The sequence below is a fragment of the Sturnira hondurensis genome, unplaced genomic scaffold (genome assembly GCF_014824575.4).
Source record: "Sturnira hondurensis isolate 20B ecotype Veracruz unplaced genomic scaffold, ASM1482457v3 Scaffold0006413, whole genome shotgun sequence".
Lineage (NCBI taxonomy): Eukaryota > Metazoa > Chordata > Mammalia > Chiroptera > Phyllostomidae > Sturnira > Sturnira hondurensis.
In genome coordinates this window covers 24,724,978-24,748,418 of record NW_028079044.1, presented here as the reverse complement: position 1 = coordinate 24,748,418, position 23,441 = coordinate 24,724,978, and the positions used below count along the sequence as shown (strand labels likewise).

The following is a 23,441-nucleotide window of genomic DNA, read 5'->3' as shown; positions in this document are numbered from 1 at the left end:
CCACTTGGGATCAAATCCCACCCCACTGTTTCCTGACAGGAAACGGGATGATGCTGGCTGCTTTCTTAGAGGACTGTGGTGGGAAGTCGGGGAGTTGCTACGCATACAGTCCTCAGCATCGTCGCCGGGGCCCAGTCACCTCTTAATGAATGCTTATTATTATTATTAAGTAGTGCTGAATAAGAATTAATTGTATAGTTTCATTTCCATCTGAAAATGAAAAAGAAGGTTCTTTCCCCCATAACTAGGACACCCAGACTCAGAAAACAAGCCAAAGCCCAGGCCTACACAGATGGCTGCCCCTGGCACCCCTGCACTGCACAGCTGGCCCCGCTGGGCGGTGGGCTCTGAAGGGCCGTGAACACACAGCTGCGTGAACCGCTCCCACCCACGGCCCTGCAGGCTGTCTCCCAGAGGCCGGACAGACATTAGAGGCCGTGTGCAGGGCCAGCAAGTGGACTTCTTTGACTCTCACAGGGCCTGGCTCTCGTGCCTTCTGGAACATTCCACCAGTGGATGTGCCTACTGGAAACATGGCAGGATCTCAGGAGCCAAGGCCTGTATTTACACCCTGGTTCCACCATTTACCAGTCATGAGGCCCCAAGAAAGCTACTTAATCTTTTTGTGCCACGGTTTCCCTATCTTACTTTAAAAAAACACCAATTTTTATTTTTTATTGTAGAGCCAGGGGGAGGGAGAGAGAACGAGAAACACTGATTGGTTGCCTTCCTTCTAAGTCTAACCCCAACCAGCAACCCAGGCATGTGCCCTAACCAGGAATTGAACTGGTGACCTTTTGGTTTGCAGAACGGCGCCTAACCAACTGAGCCCTGCTGGCTAGAGCTTCCCCATCTTTAAATAGGGATAAGAATGTAGATGCTTCCTACGGCTGTTGTGAGGATAAAATGAGCGAATGCCTGGAAAATGCTCCCCGCGGTGCTGCCCAGAGAGGCCTGGGTGGCCCGGGCTTCTCCGAGCCCTCGAGGGGGACAGGACACAGCGGCTTTCTCGGGGGACTCCCAGGAAGAGAAAGAACGTATGGCTTGGTTTATACATTCTTTCTTTTCCACTTCCTTTTTTAAGATTTTGCTTATTTACCCTTAGAGGGGAAGGGAAGGAGAGAAGGAGAGAAATATCAATGTGTGGTTGCCCCTTGTGCATCCCTGCTGGGAACTGGCCTGCAACCCAGGCATGTGCCCTGACTGGGAATCGAACCGTGATCCTCTGGTTTGCAGGCCCGCGCTCAATCCACTGAGCTACACCAGCCAGGGAGATTTATACATTCTTAAAGCTCACTAGGTGGTCCTTTTGATTAGATTCCAGAGAGACAAAAACGGTTCATCTCTGTCCTCTCTTTTGAGTCCTTCTAAGTCCCCCAAGGCATGCTGGGAGGGAGAGGCAGGCCATGGTCCCTGGGGCTTTAGGTGGGCTCAGCCTACTCCTGGAAGAAGGCGGAACGTGCTCAGATCCGCCTTCACCAGGGCACCTCCTTGTGGCATGGAAGACCTCCTGCTCCCCACTCACATCTTAGGAGGGTACTCAGAGACATCCAGAGGCAAATGCCATGGTGGGGCCGACCTTCTGGTTCAACAGTCCTCTGACCTCTGAGATCAGTCCTTAGAAAGCCAACTGGAGGCACTTTGTTCCCTCTGAAGACTAAATGGGCACAAGTTTTCCTGCTCTGTACCTAATACTTCATCTGGGAAATTTCCCCTCCTGGCAGTTTAAGGTCCAAATGCTGAACAGCTGCACTGTTCTCACTCACAGGCTATCTCTGTCCCCCAAGCTGGAGCAGATGTGCGGCTTGCTGGGTGGAAAGCCACACAAAGGGCCCCTTCTCTGCTGGCGGGTCACCAAGCCCCTCTCCCCGCACCAGGGTCACAGGCACCCAATGCGGTGCTCAGGCGCCCCCACCCCCGCTGGCCTGGGCCAGTGCAGACTGGGCCTCATAAAAGACGGAACCGTCCAGCTGGCAAAGCCTGCTAGTTTCCATGCGTTTACGTCACCCAATGGAGCTTTGTTGTGCCTCTTACAAAAGAAAATTAAGGAAAGGCTTCACCAAAAGTCCCATGTGTCTCAACTCCGCCCTCGGATTAGCTCTGTGGTAGTCCAAGTGCTTTCCAAGCTCTGCCCCTTCCCGCCTCTTGTCCTAAGCGGAGGCCAGCACTCTCCCAGGCTCCGTGATAATAATGAACTATTATCCATAACTGTATGTTTTCTGTGTGCTGGCCACAGTGCTGAGAGATTGAAATGCTCCTAATTATTCCCCTTAACAACTCTAGGAGATCAGTCCTATTATTATCTTCACTTTCTTAAACGGATGGAGAAATCAAAGCTTGACAAAGTGAAGTAAGCGCCCTCAGTCACACGTCTAGGACGCAGTTGAGCTTGTACTTGGCTTCAGGATGGTCTGACTTAACCAGTGCTTTGGGGAGCACTGATTAATATTTATCAAGTGCTTATTACATGTTTCACAGCACTCTTCTAAGTGTTTTGTACATATCGATCATTTTAATCCTCACAATGCAATCTACAAGGTAGGAAGCATTAATAGTCCCATTTTGTGGATGATGAAATTGAAGCAGGGAAGGTTAAGTCTCTTAGACCCTCGGGTCCACGGGAAATCCGGGGACTTCAGGAGCAGCAGTCTGCTGGTGAGCGTGGGGGCACTGTGGGGCCCCTTCCCTCTAGTCAGCACCACCACCCCTGGGCACACTTACGGCTGCAAGTCTTGCCGTTGGGGTCCAGGGCATAGCCCCGGGGGCAGCGGCAGTAGTAGCCGTCCTCTGTGTTGACACACTCGTGCTCACAGCCTGGCCTCTTCAGCGCACAGTAGTTGATCCCTGAGGGGAGAAAGGGCAGGTTCTGCTTCAGGCTCCGGGCTTCTCCAGGGCAGTGGGGTCGGCCCCTCACAGGAAATAGTCAATAAGGTGTTCTACGAAACACACAAAAAATACAGTTCCTGCTCTCCCGAGCTTGTTAGGAGGAGAACCTGGTCCCCAAAGTGGATCCCTGGTGTCTGCAGCACGGGTCTTTTCCCCTTTGGTGTCCAAAAAGCTGAAAAATGAGTCGAGGGCCACAGTCCCCAGCCTCATCCCTTCCAAGAAAGATGGAAAAGCTGAGTCTCTTTTTTCAATTAATCTGATCACTAGGGTTCCAAGGCATGTGGGGGGCTGCCATCTGCTGTGGCATCTGACAGTGGCATCAGATGGCACAAAGCAGAATGAACAAAAGCTGATCTTTCAAGATAACCAGCTACTTAGGAGAGGCAGGAAATGGCAGTCACATTAAGAAGCGTCCACATGCTTAGGCTTGCTCTGAGTGAGACCATGGCAGCATCCATACCAAGAACCTGGAGAAGACCCACCTCAGATGCTGCCCAGACTGTTGTAGATTTGTCCTATGGTAATATTCACCCCATCCAAGCTAGTTAGCCATCTGGTTGCCTGGCAGCCAATTCGCAGTTTCATTTCCTGGTAGAAAGTGCTAACACCCCAGGGCCTCACATAGAGCAGGTTATGGGAAGGATGGAGAACAGTAAAAGGGAACAGAATGAGCTTGTGGGGGGCTTTTACGAAACTGATGTTGGGGGGAAAGGTCACCATCAACCTCAGTGGCTGGGCTGGATCAGTTTAACTGCATTGTTCTTTTTTCTGGGGGTGTGATGGCACTATGGGTTGCCTTGCCAACAACCATTACCCTGTTGTCTTGGGACCAGAACTCTGATCCTCATGAATAATGGCTGGTCTAAGTCAGCCCGACAACCATGTTTTCCTTTGTCAGTGATTGGTCTAGGGTGGGAATGTGCCCTCGTTCTAGCCAATGAGACGTAAGGAGAAGTTTATTGGAACCCCTAGGAAAAATTTTCTTTCCTGAAAAGACGAAGATGTATAAAGAGCAATGTTCTGTTCTACCCTCTTTCCTTTCTGCCTTTGGGTCTAGTAGTGTGAGGTCATGATGTCTGGAGCTACAGGGGCTGTTTTATAACCACAAGACGACAAGTGTGAGGATGAAAAGTCAACACACTTCAGCAGAATAAAGGGATAGAAAGAGTCTGGGTTTTTGACAACATCACCAAGCCAATCCTGGGATCAATGACCTCTGGGTCTTGAGGATAGTATGCCAAGTGAAATAAGGCAGTCAGAAAAGGACAAATATTATTTGAGATACCTAGAATAGGAAAATTCATGGAGCAGAAAATAGAATGGTGGTTGCCAGGGGCAGCGGGGAGAGAAGAGTGGGGTGTAGTGTTTGACAGGCACAGAGTTTCAGTTTAGGGAGATGAGGAAGTTCCGGGGACAGGGGAGGGTTCCATCATGATGTAGCCTACGCAGTGTCCCTGAACTGTACAGTGTACAAGGCTTACAATGTAAGTGCAATGGGAACTTTTATTGTGACGTATATTGTACCTCAGTTTTTAAAAAAGCTGGCACGGTCTTTAAGAGAGACATACACACAAATAAATATACTGGAAAACACCAGATTCTTAAAAAGGTGATCACCCAGTTATTTGGCAAACAGCAATTCAAAAATGACTGTCGATCTCTGTATTCTTTACACGCTTCAGTCATATTTCTTCATGTGTGTTTCTTAGATATTCGCTTATTTATTCATTCAATTAGTTTTTATTGAGTAGCTACTATGTACCCCATATCTGGCTCAGTCTCGTCCCTATGAAGTGCTACACATGGACCAGGCTAGGGTGCAGTTTTATCTGGTAAAACCCCTGTGACATCAGATGATCGAACTTTCAGGTAACAAGTTAAACAGCGCTTATGCGATGGAGACCAGGCTGAGAAGGTAAGACAAAAACAATGAAAGATCAGTGATCACAGGGAATGAATTATAATGCCAGCTGAGTGGCACAGGTAGTTCCGAAAAAAAGTGGACCAGCTACTAAATATTAAAGCAGGAAGTCGTGTTCCTTCAGTTTAGTAAATCCAGGCACTGGTAAGTAAAGCAGTCTGTCCAAGGTCACACAGCCAGTGTAGTAGACACTGCCAAGACCAGCCCTCAACATGCCCTGGCTCAGTCCAATGGGTGGACCCCACCCCGGGTCTCTCGAGGGTGAGGTCTCCAGCTTCAGGGAGCACCAGCATAAGCGACCCCAGAGCCCACTCACATCTGATTCTGCCCTGGGGTCCCAGCTGCAAAGCCAGGCCAGTCCTGGTGTCTGCGCTTTGCACAGCCACCTTAATAATTGATGCCTTAAATCGATGCTATAGCACTTTCCAGGAAAAGAAATCGTGCCCGGATGAGGAGGAAGAATGAATCCCTGCCAAGGGTCTTTTCTTCAGCAGGATTCTGCTTGAACTCCTCCCTCCTCAATTTAACTGAATGACATCAAATTCCTTTGAAAAACAGATTTTGTATTAGATTTGAAAATAGCCCACATCCATTAACCAACTATTAAATGTAGATAGCTGTACTCTGATCTTGAGATCTGTAATGCTCTTGAGATCCTCAGACTCCTAATAACAAACCTCATGTTTGAAACCCAATTTCTTTGCTTTCCTCTTCCACCTAATGCTTCTGAGAGACAGTGAACTCTCAGTGTCATGAACAGCTGTCCGCCACAATGGACCGAGGGCAAACATTGAGTCAGGGGCTGGGTCAGCAGCAAAGACTGGAAAATGTAACAACGAGGCAGGATGTTGGGAGAAGGGCTGATGAGGACATCGGGTTTCAGGAACGACTGCCGTTTCCTTGGATGAAAAAGTAGGGCACCTGGCTGAAAAGGAAATGGAGCTCTAACTGCTGAATTACAGGGTGGGGCAAAAGCAGGTTGACAGTTATTCGTATGAAAAATATTAATTAATTAATTAACAAATAGTAATGCAAGAATAAAGTCTGGGTTTCGTGCACTCACAACTGTAACCCCCCTTTTGTCCCACTCTCTCTGTATGTTCACAAGCACTAGGGACTCTGGGCTGGGCCGAAGCCCGCGAACGGCGTATCTGCGGACTGATCTGCGGACTGATCTGCGGTCAAACACTTCTGGATGGCCTCTTCCCCTGCACTTGCCCTTCTCCTCTCGGCCTCCCTCCTCCCTCGATACTGATGTGGGCACCCCCTCGGAGCCTTCTCTTATTCCAAGTGCCTCTCCAGGCCGGATGTGGAGGGAGCAGCAGAGGTGGAGGGAGACTTAGATGAATGGGATGAGACGCGCAGTTTCAAGCGGATTCCCTCCACTGATGGCCACACGCCTGGCTCGTTTCCTCTTCCCTCCGTTAGTAACACAGTGGAGCCCGCAGTAACACGAGTGTCTGAGTCGAACCAGATCTAATTATTCCCCACATAAGAGCTTTTGGCCCACGAATATGAGTCCACCTGGGAGTGATTTTCCCTGGGTGTAGTCAGCCATGGACACATTCTCCACCAAAAAAAAGGATGTGAAAAGCAGAGAGGAGCGGCCAGGCCAGGAAATCTGGCCCTCTAACATACTCTGTATGTGCGGTCTGGTGGAAATACTCCATCTGATTGTTTCTGCATTCTGAACGCTCTCAGTTAAAATTCCCACTTCGTGTGTGCATGTTTCCAGGGTTTGCATCCAGGCAAGGCAACGCAGTTATCTTCTGTAAAAGAGGCTCAGTTTCAAAATATGGGCTCTGCAGCCATCTGCCCGCTTACGAGGCTTAACGCTTCCTAGAGTGAGTGTGTGAGTCAGTACGGGCTGTCAGCAGAATGCGGCTTCTCTGGATTCAGTTACATAGCCCACGTTCCTTTTCAAAAGAGATATGCAGCCAAACCTCTGAAAATTCAGTCCTCTGATGCAGAGTTGCCGCACCTATCACTAGGAAGGGGTAGGGGGAGGATCCGATGAGAGTACACACCCCTAAATAGGAGCTCCGGAGAATTCTGCGTGCTGCACTGTCAGGAGAAGGAGAACAATTCAGAGTGTCTAAGTGTGGCCTGACTATGAGAATATTTTTTGAAAAAATTCACAACCTGCATGGCTTAAAAAGGCCATCTTTCCAACAAGATTGAGTAACTCAAATAATAATTGCAATTTCTCCAGGATGACAAATCTCAGGGAGATCCATCCATTCATTCATTTAATAAATCCTGTGTCACACCTACAAGTGCCAACACTTTGAGCTGTTGAGGGTGCAAGAGTGAGAAAAAGACAAGAATCTTTGTCCTTGTGGACTTTTCATTCCAGGGGTCTCTCAGGGATGGTCCAGTGTAGAGATCCCATTTGGGGCCCATGCTCTGGGTCCCCAACAGGGCTCTTAAAGTGCCAGATGATGGCGTTTGAGTCATTCTGCACATCCTTCATCTCATCCTCCTGACACCATGTCCCCCTTGAACGGCCTGGGGCTGCCCAGAGCCTTGTGTTTCCTCCCTTCACGTCAAAGAGGATAGAGCTGCAATTTCCCTCTCTTAGCAGCTACCAAGTGTCTTGTCTCATAGGACTGGAAGAAACCCGCTTCTTTTGCTCCTGTATCTGATGTCTTTTCTTTCTCAAGGTCCTAAATACATGTTGTAGGGGTAAGAAGGAGGGAGAGAGCACCCCCATTTCAGATAGAGCTTCAGCTCAGGCCTCAGCCTATATGAACCCAATGGGCAGACCCAATGTAGTCAATCTCTAGAAGCCATCCCCATCACAGGATCACGTGAGATAGAGATACAGTAAAGGGCGGGATAATATGAGGAAACATAAAAGTTGCACACAGCCCTGGCTGTTGTAGCTCAGTGGATTGAGCATGGGCCTGCAAACCGAAGGATCATGGTTCGATTCCCAGTCAGGGCACATGCCTGGATTGCAGGCCAGTTCCCAGCAGGTAATGCACCAGGGGATGAAGAGATTAACTACAAATGGGCACTAAGAAACTTTTTGGGATAACAGAAATGTCATTTGATATTTGATATTCCTCTTGATATTTCTCTCCCTCTCTCCTTCCCTTCTCCTCTAAAGATAAACAAAATAAAATCTTTTTTTAAAAAAGTTGCACACAAATATACCTTGTTAGAGATTCACAAGGAAAAGGAAAACTAGTGGGGCATTTAGCAGAGCAGCCTTCTCCCGCCACGCAGGGCCACTTACTGCTGCAGGTTTTCTTGTCTGGATTCAGGGTAAAGCCTTTTAGGCAGTGGCAGGAATAGGAATCATCTGTGTTAACACACTTGTGCTGACATCCGTGATTCCGGGAGGCACAGTAGTCTATCTCTGCAAAGACAGAAAAAAACATTAATGACAAACATAGCAATGAATCTAGCACAGGGAAATTAAGGGATTTTCATCTTAACCTTTCCTAAGCAGACAGAATCCTGCGACCTCAAACACTAATGCCACCAAGAGGTCTCTCTGTGAAGCTATTTCCATGTTTAGCACTATGGCGCCTTGGAAGACAATTTTCTTGACATGTTACAAAATATTTATACAACAAAGCCATTTATGAAGGTGCTTTTCTTGTTTTGGTTCATGTAAGAGCCCCTAAAGTGGAAGAGTATGGTTGAGTGTTATTTTGCTGTATTACAGGCTGGGGAAAGAGAGTTTGGTGATGTTTCATGGAACTAATGCAATTAGAACAATGACATCTTCCCAAAGCAAAACTCCAAGCCACTTAAATTCCCCAACACGGAGCCAACCAATAGGATACAAAACCACATCCTGGGAAAAGGAAGGCTCCATCTATATTCTAGGCATGAAAGGCATAGATATTCTGGATGCACACCACTTCCCTTCTTACAGCTGCATACAGATGGGGTCATTCATCTCCAGGTTGCATGATCGGGGAATGTGATCTCAAGGTGTGCATGAATTTAAATCAAAGTATTCAGAAAAGAGTTACATGGAATTTTTATAATGGGCTTTTACTTATGTAAGTATTTTTAGATATGGGAAGAGACCATTCTATTACATTTAAATTTTGTGATCAAAACATTTTGCTATAGTGGAACTTGGGTGCATTGTTTGAAATTGCTTGAAATAAGTGGCCACTGACGGGGTCTTAAAAGAAATCTTTTTGATTTGATGAGGATTTTTATTGTTTTATGGAACTTGTGGACTATGTATATTATTTTCATATCAAGAGTGTGGTATGAATGAGTTTCCCCAGCCTGTACTAAACAAAAGAAAGGCATAGAATATCCTTTAAAAAATCCTCACTCGAGGATATATTTATGGATTTTTTTAAAAGGGGGGGCAGTGGGGGGGAGAGAGAAAAAGAGTATGTGGATGGGGGACGGGGGGAGAGAAACACTGATCGGTTGCCTCCTGTGCAGGACCTGACTGAGGACTGAACCTGTAACCTAGGTATACGCCTGGCCAAAAGCTGCAATCTTTCGGTGTACAGGACAGCACTCCAACCAACTAAGCTATCTGGCCAGGGCTTGAAAGAAAAAACGTTGAGAAGATGCCAATTCTTCCCAACTTAAAGTCATGGAGATTTTAAACATATATGAAATGGATAGAATAGTATAATGACATATCACTCACCTCCAAGAGAATCAATCTATGGCTGACCTGGTTTCATCTATATTGCCATCCTCTGCATGAAGATTCTATAGTGCTTTGAAGCAAACCCCAGATGTAATATAATTTTGCCCATAAATACTTCATAATGTCCTTAAAAGACTGGAACTCTTAAAAATATAACTACAGTACCATAATCAGATATAAAGATATTTAAAAACCTTTTTATTTGAAAACGATTTCAAACTTACAGAAAGTCACAAACATAAAAATACAAGTGTGTGAATACAAGAAGCACCCATATACTCTGCTCACACTTCATCTATTGCCACATTGCGTTACCATTGCTCATCTTGCTGAACTAGTTGAGGGTGAGTCACACCCGTCACGGTCCTTTTTCCTTAAATACAGCGTGTGCTTCCGAAGAGGAGGAATATTCTCTTGGCGTAGCCATAAACTTCACAAATTTACATTGACGCAGTACTTTTATTTAACCTACCATCTATGTTCTAGTCTTGTCAGTTGATCTAATAATGTTTTTTATAGCAATTTTCATCCTCCAGTACAGGATCCAGTAGTACAGGGTCAGAGATTATATTTAGTTTTCATATATGCTTAGCCTTCTTCTTTTTTTAACTTATAAACTTTTAATTTTTTAAAACTTTTGACTCTTTGTAATAACATGTAAAAATGTGTACAGATATGTAAAAATGTTTGCTTCTTCTATATATCCTTCCTCTATAAGCCTTTTTAAATTTTTGTCTTTACCTTTAAACTTTAAAAATACAAACTAAATACTAAACTAAAATACAAACTCGCACATTAGTGCAGGCCTACACAGGTTCCAGATCATCAATATCATGGCCTTCCTCCTCCACATCTGGGCCCACTGGAAGGTCGTCGGGGCAACAGCACGCATTGTGGTCCACGATGACAGCGCCCTCTTCTGGAAGGGCCTGCCCGAGGCTCTTCTTGAAGACAGGTCATCTTTTCAGAACTGTCCCTGTGGTGGTTTGCCGGTAGTGTTTCTTTTTTTATCATGGGTTTTTCTGGTAAACAGATAATGCGCCATGGACATTCACACTGCTTAGCCTTCTTTAATCTACAACCAGGCTGTCGAATGAGGCCACTTAAATGAAAATGGATTCAAATTAAATAAAATAAAAATTCAGTTCCTGCCCTGGCTGGTGTGGCTCAGTGGACTGAGTGTTCACCCGCAGACCTAAAGGCTACCAGTTCAATTCCCAGTCAGGACACATGCCTGGGTTGCAGGCCAGGTCCCCAGTAGGAGACACGTGAGAGGCAACCACACATTGATGTTTCTCTCCCTCTCTTCATCCTTCCTTTCCCCCCTCTCTAAAAATGAATAAATAAAATCTTGAAAAACATGTTTTTGATAATGCTGAAATGACACATGAAAATGCTCATCATTTAATGTCATACTATATGACCTAAACTACAAAATATATTCATATGCATAAAAATAGAGAGAAATACAGCAAATTGACATTAACAATGGCTATCTTTGGATAACTAGATTACAGATCATTTCATTTTGTATAATTTCATATCTATAATATCCAATTTTCCACAATAAACATATATTACTTTGGTAATATAATTGAAAAGTATTAAAAATAAAAATACACATTCATAATTGTGAAACCAGTTGCCATGGAAAATGGCAGAAATAACATAGAAAAAAGAACATTATGGGAGGTATCCAGTAATTTGGAGAAGAAAATACTCAGGGAACATTACTGGGAATGAGATGTAAATCTTCAGATCTCTATATCCAAAACACAAAATACAGGCAACAAACAAAGCCGTTTTAGAATCTCCACATAGCTGAGTGACTATGAGCTTACAGGTACACCTGGAATTTGGGTAGATAAGAAGCAAAGGTATGGACTTCCGCCAAGATGGAGGCATAGGTGGAAACACTGTGCCTCTACATCACGGTCTCATTCTATTCTAGTCATTCAGACTTTCTTGCTGTCTGTCCCTCAACCTTCCCAGGTCTCACAGTTCTTGCCGTGGGGCCTTTGCACTGGTTCTGTGTTTCCTCTGCCTCAAAGGTCTCCTCTCACCCTCACGTCCTTCAAGTCTTTAATAAATTCATCACTTTCTCATTGAGATTGGCCTTCTCCTCTTACCCTGCTCCAATGGAATGTAAGCTCCGTAAGGGCAAAGGTCTTTGGGTCTGTTTTATTTATTGCTTTATGTCATTTATACAATAGTACCGGGCACATAATAGGTACTCAAAAATATTTCTTGAATGAATAAATGGTTATTGGTATTACCCTTAATAGAGTGTTTCATGGGGTTTAAATAAGTAAACATTGCCCACCAACTACCACTGAAGGCTCACTAAGAGTGGAAGGCAGGTCTCATGCCTTCCTTGAGGCTTCTTCCCAACAGGCTATTTCAAATCCTCCCTCTAGAAGGACCTCAGTTCAGCGATCAGCATCCTCTGAGGTTCAGACATTCAGCCAGTTACAAACCCAACCAGTGATTATTCTTTCATCCAGTGCACATTTCTCTGTCTGGTCCACAGGCTCTCTTATTGCTAATTGATCAGATGCCTATTAAAACCTAGATAGTTACTACAATATTTTCCATGCCTGCCTAGTCTACTAAATGAAATACAATTATTCTGCTATGAATCATTCTTAGTGACCAAGAAAATGTGAGAAGTTTAATCTGTTCTGCAGGTCTCAAAGTACAAGGAAGTAGTTACCAATTCAGTTTAAGGAATGATTTTCTAAGAGTCAGCATTGTACAAAATGCAATGCAATGCATGGAGTGTAGTGAGTGTCACATCAGTGGGGTTATTCAAGTGCAGGCTGGAGGTGCAGGGTGGAAATATTGTACGATGAGTGATTAAACTAGAACTAGGTTGAACTTTTAGTGCCTCTCCAATGGAGGGCCTTTGACTCATGTGCACAGGTGTCACACGTGACCTATTACAGACTGTAGAAAGACAGGGCCACTCTGCACGTTAATGGTAAGTTAGCCAGGAAACCTGAAGACCAATACATTTTAGTTCTTCTATTGGTCATTCCGGATTAAATTGTTTTCTTTTTCTGTGTTTAGCTTTTAATGCAAGTACAAGTATTCACTTAGTACTAGTGAAGCATTCTTTTTGAAAAATAAGGATGGAAATATCCACCAAGTTATCGATAGAGTCTGAAAACTAATGGGTATAATGATCTTGAAGTCTGTAAATTATAAATAGCAACATGAAAAATATGGTGCCTACAATTGCCTCTAACCATCATTAGTTGAATAAGCATTAGACACGAAACCCACAGTCTCCATGATACCAAAGACACAAATCCCTGTCCAATGGACTGAAGTCCTTTATCTTTCCCGCGAAAAGACCCTGAACATCCATCCAAGAATGGTCTGATGCCTGCTTCAGGAGTAACGATTTCAAATTAGACTTCACAAAGCCTTGCCACCATGTGTTCCAGTAATTCCACTCTGGATATACACCCAAAGGAACTGACAGCAGAGACTCAAACAGGTAACTTGTACACCCACGTTCATGGCAGCATTACTCACAATAGTCAAAGGTGGAAGCAACCCAAGAGTCCACTGACAGATGAATGGATAAACAAAATGCCATATATACACAGAATGGAGTATTAGCCTCAAAAATAAAGGGAATCCTGACACATGGTAAAACATGGATGAACCCTGAAGATACCATGCTAAGTGAAATAAGCCAGTCATAAAATGACACATAGTGTACGATTCTATTTATTTGAGGTACAGGAACTAGCCAGATTCATAGAGACAGAACGCAGAATGGTCGTTGCCAGAGGCTGGGGAAGGAGGAGGGAACAGAGAGATACTATTCGATGGGCAAGGAGTGTCAGTTCGGGGAGACAGAGATGTTCTGGGCTGAACGGTGATGGTGGCTGCACAACACCGTGAATGTACTCAATGCCACTGAACTGCACGCTTTAAAAATTGCCATGGTAAATTTTATGGTATATATGTTTTACCAAAATCAAAAACGTCTTGTCATGTTTTACAAACTGATGGCACTGTAGCTATGTGGGTCTACCCGCTCCCCTCTGGAAAATATTCATATACATTTGGATGGGTTGTTTTAGGGCAAGGACTTGAGATAAAAGGTCATGGTCTTTTGAACACTACTTAAACATTTTAAGAGACATTATTTGTTCAGGAACATGAAGCTCTATTATGTACATTTTGGCTTAATTGTAAATTAGTGGTGCTCAGTGTATTGCATACTTACTACTTGGGTTATCTTTCACATATACTTTTGGGTAAAAATAGACACTAAAATTCACCCTGGCTGGTGTAGCTCAGTAGATTGAGCACAGGCTGGGAACCAAAGGGTCACCAGTTCGATTCCCAGTCAGGGCACACGCCTGGGTTAGGGGGCCCATGAGAGGCAACCACACATTGATGTTTCTCTCCCTCTCTTTCTCCTTCCCTTCCCTTCTCTCTAAAAATAAATAAATAAAATCTTTTAAAAAATAGACACTGAAATTTAAGAACCTAAGTATGTTTTATTATTTTTTTCATGTTTATGAGAAGTGAGAAATTTGTTGAAAAATATAACTTTTAACATCACAGCGGCAGCTAGGCTGACCTGGCTGGAAACTGTGGTGATACCTTATCGGTTCCTAATGGGGTACCTCTAAGAGCTCCAAGCTCCACCCCATCTTTCTGTCCTCTTCCCTGGTCCATATTTCCCAGGCCTCGGTCTTGTCCCTGCCGGGGGATGTGGAGCTCTGTCAAGTGTCTTGGTTCTTACAATTGGCCTTTGTGTCTTAATTTCTTATTCTCACAGCTTTCCAAGTACTCCAGTGTCTGTGTCCTTTCTCCTACCAGCTGCCTCCTGAGGTCTGACTCCCTGGCCTGCTCCCAGACATGGTGGAAAGGAGAAGCCCTTCTTCTAGAGGGCATATGTTCCTGAAGCTGCCGCCCAGACCTCTCTGAGTGCCTGCACTCATCTCTGCCCACAGGCAGCCCACTTCTGAGTCTGAACTCTGGGCCCAAGACTGCTGCACCGCTGGGCTCCACGCCTTATCAGTGACACCTTGCAGCTGGAGCAGTCCCTCCCCTGACTCTCAGCCAGACCTCCTCTCCAGGCCCCCACACTGCAGTATCTACTTCCAGAATCTCCTGGCCTACATCCTCTTGGGGCTTGTAATTCTCCACATCCCGAGATTCTGGGATAGGAGGCATGTGGAGCCACAGTGTGGGGGTGATGGCGGAGGAAGAAATCAGGTGACCCCAGCCAGGGAAGGATTCTGTCCAGGAAGGAAGGAAACTACATAGGATGTGTGTTTTTCCCCCCGGGCCCCATCTCAGAGACGCTGCAGCATCCCCACCTGTTCTAGTCCAGCTGGCCTCCTCCCTCCCTTAACTCCTGCTGGGGGTCTCACCAACATCACACTGTAGGCCCTCAGTCGTACAGCACTTTGTGTGGGGACTGAGCTTCTGTGTGGCTTGTGTCCACAGCCAGCTTCCAGTGGGAGCCCCGGGGCCGAGTCTTGAATTTGTTAACACACAGTTAAACTTAGCTCAGGCTCACCGTTTATGCTCGATACGTACCAATTTAAAGCCTTTGAAGCCAGTATCATCCCTGAAAAAAATCTCACCACCAGGCAATTTGCTAAGTGGTTTATATGGATTAGCTCATTTACTCTTGAAGGCAACACTATGAAGTAGACAATATTATCATCTTCTATTACAACTGAGGAAACTGAGGCATAGGATCACCCAGTGAAAAGGCCAAGGAGCTGGGATTTGAACTAAGGCTGAGTCTGCCCCTTTGGTGAAGAGAACTGACTCATCAGACCAGCAACCACAATTCCCAAGCCTTTACCACAGTGCAGGCGGCTGGTTTATAGTTCAGAGTATTCAGAAGGGAAAGGAGACCACAAACAGGGCAGTCTATTCACTCATTTACTTCTCTCACTAAACAGCTGCATGCCAGTCCTGTGCCAGGTGTGAATTTGCACCAGTCCGGCTCATATCTTTGCACACCTTTCCTCCCTGGCTACTCCCAGCTCATCTTTTTCTTCTTACCTGGTGACTGACAGCTCTGCCTCTAAGATCTCTTCTCCTCTAGGAAGGACCTTGCTTTATTCATTGCTACTGGCACGTGGTTAGTGCTCCAGAAATGCATGTTTTCATTTAATGTGTCCCTTCTACTCCCACACTCCACCCTGCCTCCAGCACTGGTGTTTGTAAGCTCTTGACATTTAGGGATTGGCAAGCAAGTTTATGTTCCAGAGTTAAGGAGGATGATTTTTAAAAAAAGCCATGTAGGTATGTCCTGCTTTATGTAATAGATGCATTTTAGAAAAATTATGGGTGCATGAACTTTTTATGAATGAAATTCTATTTTTTCATTGATGTTTGTTTTCATGATGACTTATTTTAAGTTGCTATTAAACTTCATTGTTAAAAATGTGCTGGGCCCTAATACTTTCAGGATAAGCTACTTTCAAGCAAGCCTCTTTATAGGAGTTTAATAACTCACACACAATCGCTTCAGTGCTGTGACATACCTTTATATTTAAAAGAATGCTTTTGGACTTCCTTGGTACACTAGTGATCACCTTTAGTTTACAGATTTTTATGGTCAGATTTGGGGGGCTCAAATCAATTCTGATTTGTGTGTGTATAGTTCAAATCAAATAGAACTACGCAGCTAAAACAAAAAATGAGCAGTTCTCTGCCAGCACCCTCCCCCACTCGGGACAACCACACTCCTTTTGGCTCAGCGACTTTCCTGTACTCGTGTGGAGTCAGAGCTGAAGCCCACAAGCCACAAAGCTCCAGTGAAAGTAGTTCTTAAGCCCCATTAATACTGACGGGCACAGCAAGGCTGAATCAGCATGAGGTAAGATCGTCTGACTGTGAGCATGCTCAGCAAAAGCTGGAAGAACACCCCCACCTGTGGTCTCTGACTAAAGTTAAAAACCACCTTCATTATATGCCTTGAAGGATGACATTGAGGCAGAATCAGCTACGGTCTTAGAGCACGTTAAGGAAGCCCTGGCAAAGGAGGACCAGAGACAGAAGGCACTAGACCCCCCAGCACCTCACCCTACGCTCCTCCAGGCCTGGGAGATTTCCAGGGCCACAGCAATACCCACGGCAATACCATCCACAGAGAAATGTTCTGGTTGTTGTTTGTGACTTACTTGTGCATGTCTTCTTATCTGGATTCAGGGAAAATCCTTTAGGGCACCGGCAAAAGTAGGAGCCATCGGCATTCACACACTCGTGTTCGCACCCATGGTTTTCCGAGGCACAGTGGTCCACAGCTGTACAGATTAAAATGCAGGGTTTAAGCAGAAACACAAACTGAGGTAAAGGGAATGGTAGAATGGAAGCATGCTTCTGATAAATATAAATAGGGATGAATATTGTTGCCCCAACGAGTATGAATAAATAAATACGAACCCAAGGCCTCTCTCCTGCAAACATAAAAACCTATGGAGCCTAGATGAAGCAATTTATATGAGACGATAAATGAAAGAATATATAAACCATTGTGTTTAAAAGGTAAAGAAATGCAAGCTGAAACAATGGTAAGGCACATGTACAGCTACTAGACTGCAAAAACAAAGACAAGGTGAACTCAGTGGCAACAGGCAGCGTGGAAACGGTCAGAGTCATTGATGGCAGGTAGCAGTCTCAACTCAAAAAGTTTGGGAGGACATTTGATGATGTTCGCTCTGGAAATGTGACCAAGCAAATTAAAAGAAGGGGGACATTAACTACAAAACATTCAGGGACAAAAAAATTCTGGAAAATAAGATGAAGCTTAGTGAGGGCAAACAGGTTAGTAATTTATGAGAAAATGCACTAGCCTCTTTCTCTTTAATTCTGCAAGTATTTACCGAGCACCGACCCTGGGCCTGGCTCTGCTTCAGGTGCTGAGGGTTCGGCAAGTGACCGATCAGACAAGAATTTCAGCCCTCCGGGAGTTCCCGTTTGGATGGTGGTGGACAAAAAATAAGATAAATAGCACAGTCTCTTTGGAGGCAGAGAGTGTTCAGGAGAAAAATGAAAGGGCGAAAATGAATAGAGACTATGGGGGTGTGGGAGGGAGGGTGTGACGGAATGAAAGCGTCAGGAAAGGCCTTGCTGAGAAGGTGGCGGGTGGACAGAGCTTTGAAGGAGGCACCCGCAGTGAGGACATCTGGGAAAGGGCCCCATGGCAGGATGAGGAGAGGCTGGAGGCTTTGAATCAGTCTGAAGTCTAAACCACATGCTTCCAACTCGCCTTTTTCCAGAACGCTCTGGAAAACAGTACCCAGTGTTGGATCAGGCATTCATACGGTTGTACAGAAGAAGCTCTTTTAATTGACCTTCACTTAGCCCTCTCCTAATCAATCAAGGCTTTTTATTAAAAGTACATTTATGTGTTTTAAATAAAATGGTTAAGGTAGGTTTATACATGTTTTTTACGATTCTGCTCTTTGAATGACATTTCCCATTAATCGGCCAACCACAGGATAGGAAGGCTTCTTGGGGAACTCTGATTCCATGTGCTGGTTCTGTTTTCATGTGCATAGCCTCTGGGAAACTAAGGGGAGAGAAGAAATCGGCAAGGGAGGATTCAGGCCTTCCTGGGTCCTGACTGGAGAGCCTGGCCTAGAGAAACCCCACCATGTGAAATCCCCACCTTGACCTCAGGGCCACTCACTGGGGACAGCAGATGAGACCGTGAATACAGCATTAAACTCAGAGGGCCCAACTTTCAGGTGTTTGAATCAAAAAGCTTTTTAAGGGCAAGACAGTTCCAGCCGATTCAACTCTGACATCCTTAAATGCATGTTTTGGGTTCTTTGCATAACTTCCTTGGTTGCAAAATAGTACTTGTGAAAAGAGAGGCCCAGTATAGGGGGCAGATGGATGAAGGTGATCTGTGTGTATGACCCAGAGATGCCTCTGTTATTCCAAGTCCTATCTACTTCAACAAAATCCTTTCTTGGTTACTTTGTCTGAAATTTCTACACTCTCCTTTTACAAATAGAAAGAGTACAGTAGTCCCTCTTATCCACGGGGGATACATTCCAAGACCTCCAGTGGATTCTTGAAACTGCTGATAATACTGAGCCCTATATATGAGGTCTGTCTGGAAAAACCCCAGCTATTTTGTTAATGTAATGAGAATAGTTTATGCAGCATCAATGTAACCTGACAGCCAAGGAGAGTGGAATGGAATGTACATGTGTGAACAGTGATGACTTCACTGTAATAGTCAGTGGGGGTGGTAGATGCCATTGAGTGAGCATGTGTACTGTGTGGTCATTGCATTCACAATGACTGAGCGAGTAGAGCAACGAATCTGCATCGGATTTTGTGTTAAGCTTTAACATTCTTTCATGAAACCTATCTGGATAATTCGGAAGGCCACAACTATGGGCAACTGGTGATTGGCAGCTTCATCACGACAACACACCTGCTCATGCATCATGTCTCATGCAGTGTGTTTTGGTGAAACATCAAATCACCCAGGTGACCCAGCCCCCTTACAGCCCAGATTTGGCACCCTGTGACTTCTGGCTTTTCCTAAAACTAAAATCACTTTTGAAAAGGAAGAGATTTCAGACTGTTGATGAGATTCAGGAAGATACAATGGAGCAGCTGATGGCAACTGGGAGAACTGTGCGAGGTCCCAAGGTGCCAACTTTGAAGGGGACTGAGGTGTCATTGCCTGATGTACAATGTTTCTTGTATCTTCTACCTCTAAATAAATGTCTCTATTTTTCATATTACATGGCTGGAGACCTTCTGGACAGTCCTCATATACTATGTTTTCTCCTATACATACATAATTATAATAAAATTTAATTTATAAATTAGGAATAGTAAAAGACTAACAACAACTAATAACACAATAGAATAATTATAACAATATACTGTAATAAAAGTTATGTGAATGTGGTCTCTCTCAAAATATCTTACTGCACTGTACTCTTGTGAGGTTGTCACATGATACAGCACCCACACATGAGACGAAGTGAAGTGAATGACGTGGGCATTGTGACAGAGCAATGGCCATCTGACTACTGGCCATCTGACACTATGGCCCCGGAGTGACTAATGGGCAGTGCGCAAATCCAGCATGGCTATGCTGGACAAAGGGACAATTCATGTCCCAGGCAGAAACGAACGTGATGACTCAAGGTTTTATCACGTTACTCAGAATGGCATGCAACTTAAAACTTATGAATTGTTTATTTCTGAGATTTTCCATTTAATGTTTTCAGACCATGGGTGACTGCAGATTACTGAAACCATGGAAAGCAAAACCATGGATATAGAGGAACTACTGTAACTCCCCGTCTATAGCTCTTCAGCCCTGCGGGCCACAAATTGCTGACGTCTCAGGGTCAAAGCCAGTCTCAGTGTGGTCAGTCTCTGCCTCATATGTGAGAAATCGCACAGTTGTCTTCAATGATAATACTTTGGTGCAAGGTAACAGAACCTAAAATTAACAGTCTCTGATTTACAATCTGGTCACATTCCAAAGTTTTCTCCATAGGGATCAGTCTACAAGGGGGGGCTTTAGTAGAAACAAGGTCGTTAGAGGGGAGCGTTTGAGTTTCAAAGTTTGTTAACAGAGTAAGAAAAACCAGACTCATCATTCAGAGAAATGGTAGAACCAATGTGTTTGCTAAGTATGTATTAGACACACACAGAGTCTGAGTCACAAACCTCTCCTCTCCAGGCACACCTGAATACCTATATGCAGAATTTTAAAGCTCAGAGAGTTTCTTATTGATTTTGATCACAACAGGTGAGTACTGTGAGCTGAATTGTATCTCCCTCCCCAAATCCCTATGATGAAATCCTAATCCCAAATTGGTCAGAATGAGACTGTATTTGGAGGCGGGACCTTTAAAGTCGTGATTAAGTTAAGATGAGGCCAGTGGGGTGGGTGGGTCCTAATTCTGTCTGACTGCTGCCTTTACACAGAGAAAAAAATTGGACACAAAGAGACACCAGGGATGTGCTTACATAGAGGAAAGACCAGGTAAGAGGCAGCAAGAGGGTGGCCACCTGAAGGTCAAGCAGAGAGACCCTTAGTAGAAACCAAACCTGCTGACACCTTGATCTTGGACTTCCAGACTTCAGAAATGCAAGAAAATAAATTTCTATTGTTTAAGTCACTCACTCTGTGGTATATTATTATGGCAGCCTTAAAAAATATTATAGGGAGATATCTAATACTTAACATCTTGGGGGTGGAGGAGATCATGCTCCAAATGTGAGAAATTAGCTGATGAACTAAAAATCTGACCTTTTAATGCAAAAATCAATCTTCCCATCCCTCGTCCCCAACTTAAATACCAACCGTCTCCTCCTCACTGAGGATAATTGATTTGGGAGAAGGTAGGAGAAAAACTTTGAAGGCAGCAGTGATGCCATGCTAAATGTCCACACTGTTTATCGTTCTGAGTATGGAACTCAATATGTTCTTTTTAATGCACTAGATATTCAACATATTTTTAAATGCAAGCATTTGTAAGACAAAACTTCGTAAAGGGTATAGAAATTCAGATTCAACTGATATTTAGCAGTTGCCCATGTATCGGACTGTTGCAGTGGCTGGACTCATATTAACTCATTTAACCCTCACAACAACCCTTTGAGACTGGTGTCATTGTTTTCCTCAGTTTACAGATGCAATGACTGGAACACAGAGGGGTGAAGAGATTTGTAAAATGGAAGCAACAATATACTTGCCCCAGACAGCTATGACAATTATACATAAAGTAGTCAAACAGATCCTAGTACCTAATAATCTTCAAAAAAGCACTTTTTATTCTTATCACAGTGCCTCCGTAATCAGATAAGGTTTAACTTGGGGGTGAACGGATACCCTAATGCCATTCATTTGGTCCACAATCATTCATTTGGCAATGCTACGTGTCAGGCATGTGCTAACCCTGGAGGGCGATGACGAGCACACGCCATCTGCGAGGCATCTTAGAGGAAAGGCAGGAAGGGGAAATCAAGGTCTTAGCGGTTAGTACCTAGGAAGTGAAAGTGGGAGGAACAACTTTCAGGCTTGACTTTATAAACATCTGTATTCTGACTTTTTTTGTATTAATATGAAAAAAATTTGTAACTTAAAATATCATCTAGGGGAAAAGATTTTTAAAAAATGCTTGAGGTTGCAATCACTCACTCAACTTTAGTCAATGATTCAAAAAAAATATGGCAAGTCCACTCATTGAAACATGAAGGTACGATGAAGGGTACACATGGCCCCTGTCTTTAAGGGTTTACGATCTGCCTGGGTACACAAGATGAACAACAGGATCAAAGTTACCCTGAAGGTCAAGGCTGTCAGTAAACAGCAGGTGAGCACATACAGCAGAACATTCACCCTCAAAGATATAACTGGTCTTTGAAAAATGTAAGTTTGACAATGACAGATGATTACTAGACTTATTAGGGTGATCACTTCCTAAGGTATTCAAATGTTAAAATCACTATGTTGTACACCTGGAACTAACATACAATTGTATGTCAACTATAATTTAAAATAAATTTAAAACAGTTTTTATATGTGCACTTCGGGATGGAAAATACCACAGCTTGCACTGACTGGTGTGGCTTAGTTGGTTGGGAGTCATGTCATTGCAAAGCAAAGGGTCGTGGGTTCAGTTCCCAGTCAGGGCACATGCCTGGGTTGCTGATTTGGTCCCCAGTCTGGGCATGCGCAAGAGGCAATCGATGTTTCCCTCTTACATCAATGTTTCTCTCCCTCTCTTTCTCCCTCTCTTCCCATGTGTCAAAAAAAGAAAGAAAGAAAAAATCTTTAAAAAAAAAGAGAAATTAATACAGCTTTAGTGGCAGCTGATGAATGACAAACACAAGGACTCAACTAAAATGAAAGGAGGACCTTAGTCAATAACCCACCCTTGACCGCCTGCATGTGGAAGTGTTGATAAACTTAGCTGATAAATTTAGGCCACAGTGAAATGAGCAGTTAGGGAGATGCGACATTGCCACTCGAATTTAACATTCTGCGAACTCAAAAGTGGGGCGATGTTGTCTGTCAGTCCTGAGTCTGGACGAGAACTGGATTTCCCCGCAGGTCACAGTCATAAGTACGGGGTGAGTCAAAGCACCAGAACCACTGCCATGACGCGCGGGAACTGAACGCCCATTGTGTCCCTTCAGCAGTAGCTGAACGTGGAGAATCTCTACCAAATCTCCTTAAGTGAATACTTGAGATTTGCAGTCCCTACTTCCTCACCACCTACTTCCGGCCCCTTGAAATCAGCCCCTCTTGATCATTGTCCGTGGTCTCCTGGTCGTCCTGGTGCCCCTGATGCCTGGCTGAGTGCGTGGCAGAGGGCTCTGAAATGTTTGCTGAGATGAACCAGTTACTCAACCTGATGGCTTTCTAAGTTCTGTTCCCTTTGGCCTCCCTGGCACATTAATATCGGCTTGGCCTAGAAATACCCTGTCCCCCCACACTCCGTGACTCTTCAGCTGTCTCTCCTTCCCCGCTTTCATGCCCTCCCCATCTTGGGCTGTCCCTTCACAGATAATTTTCCCGCCCCTACTTCTCCCTTTGCTCCCTACATGTGGTTACAGCCTGAGACTCAGACCTTCTCTCCCTCCTCACTCTACACTTTAGATATCCAGGAAACGACGATAATGATTTGTATAGTAGTAGTAGTGATAAATTATCTGCTGTGTTAGGAACTTTACTCATTATCTTACCTAATCCCACAAAATCTCCTGACTCTACATTACGGGTGAGAAAGCCCCAGAAGTTAAATGAATTACGAGTTACACGAAGACACGTGACTAGCAAGCAGCAGAGCTGGAGTTGGGCCCAGGACTTACTCTGCTGAAGGTCCAGATGACTTCAAAACAAAAACACATAAACATTTAAAATGAAAAGCACATGGAGATGGAAATTTAGAAAAACAAAGGGGATGCTGCTGCTTCCTGGCTGCCTCACTGGTTCTACCGGCTCCCAGTTGT

At 44.5% G+C, this 23,441-nt stretch overlaps 1 protein-coding gene across 3 annotated transcripts in view; it reads right to left on the bottom strand.

Moving 5' to 3' along the window:
- The window catches only part of MATN2 (matrilin 2), a 126,652-nt gene that overhangs the window by 27,755 nt on the left and 75,456 nt on the right, over nt 1-23,441 (bottom strand). For all 3 annotated transcript variants that reach the window (XM_037048248.1, XM_037048250.1, XM_037048249.1), the window contains exons 6-8: nt 16,619-16,741; nt 8,049-8,171; nt 2,722-2,844 (exon numbers count right to left, since the gene is read on the bottom strand). In XM_037048248.1, the coding sequence (XP_036904143.1) occupies nt 2,722-2,844; nt 8,049-8,171; nt 16,619-16,741 (369 nt within the window). The remainder of the gene's footprint in view (nt 1-2,721; nt 2,845-8,048; nt 8,172-16,618; nt 16,742-23,441) is intronic.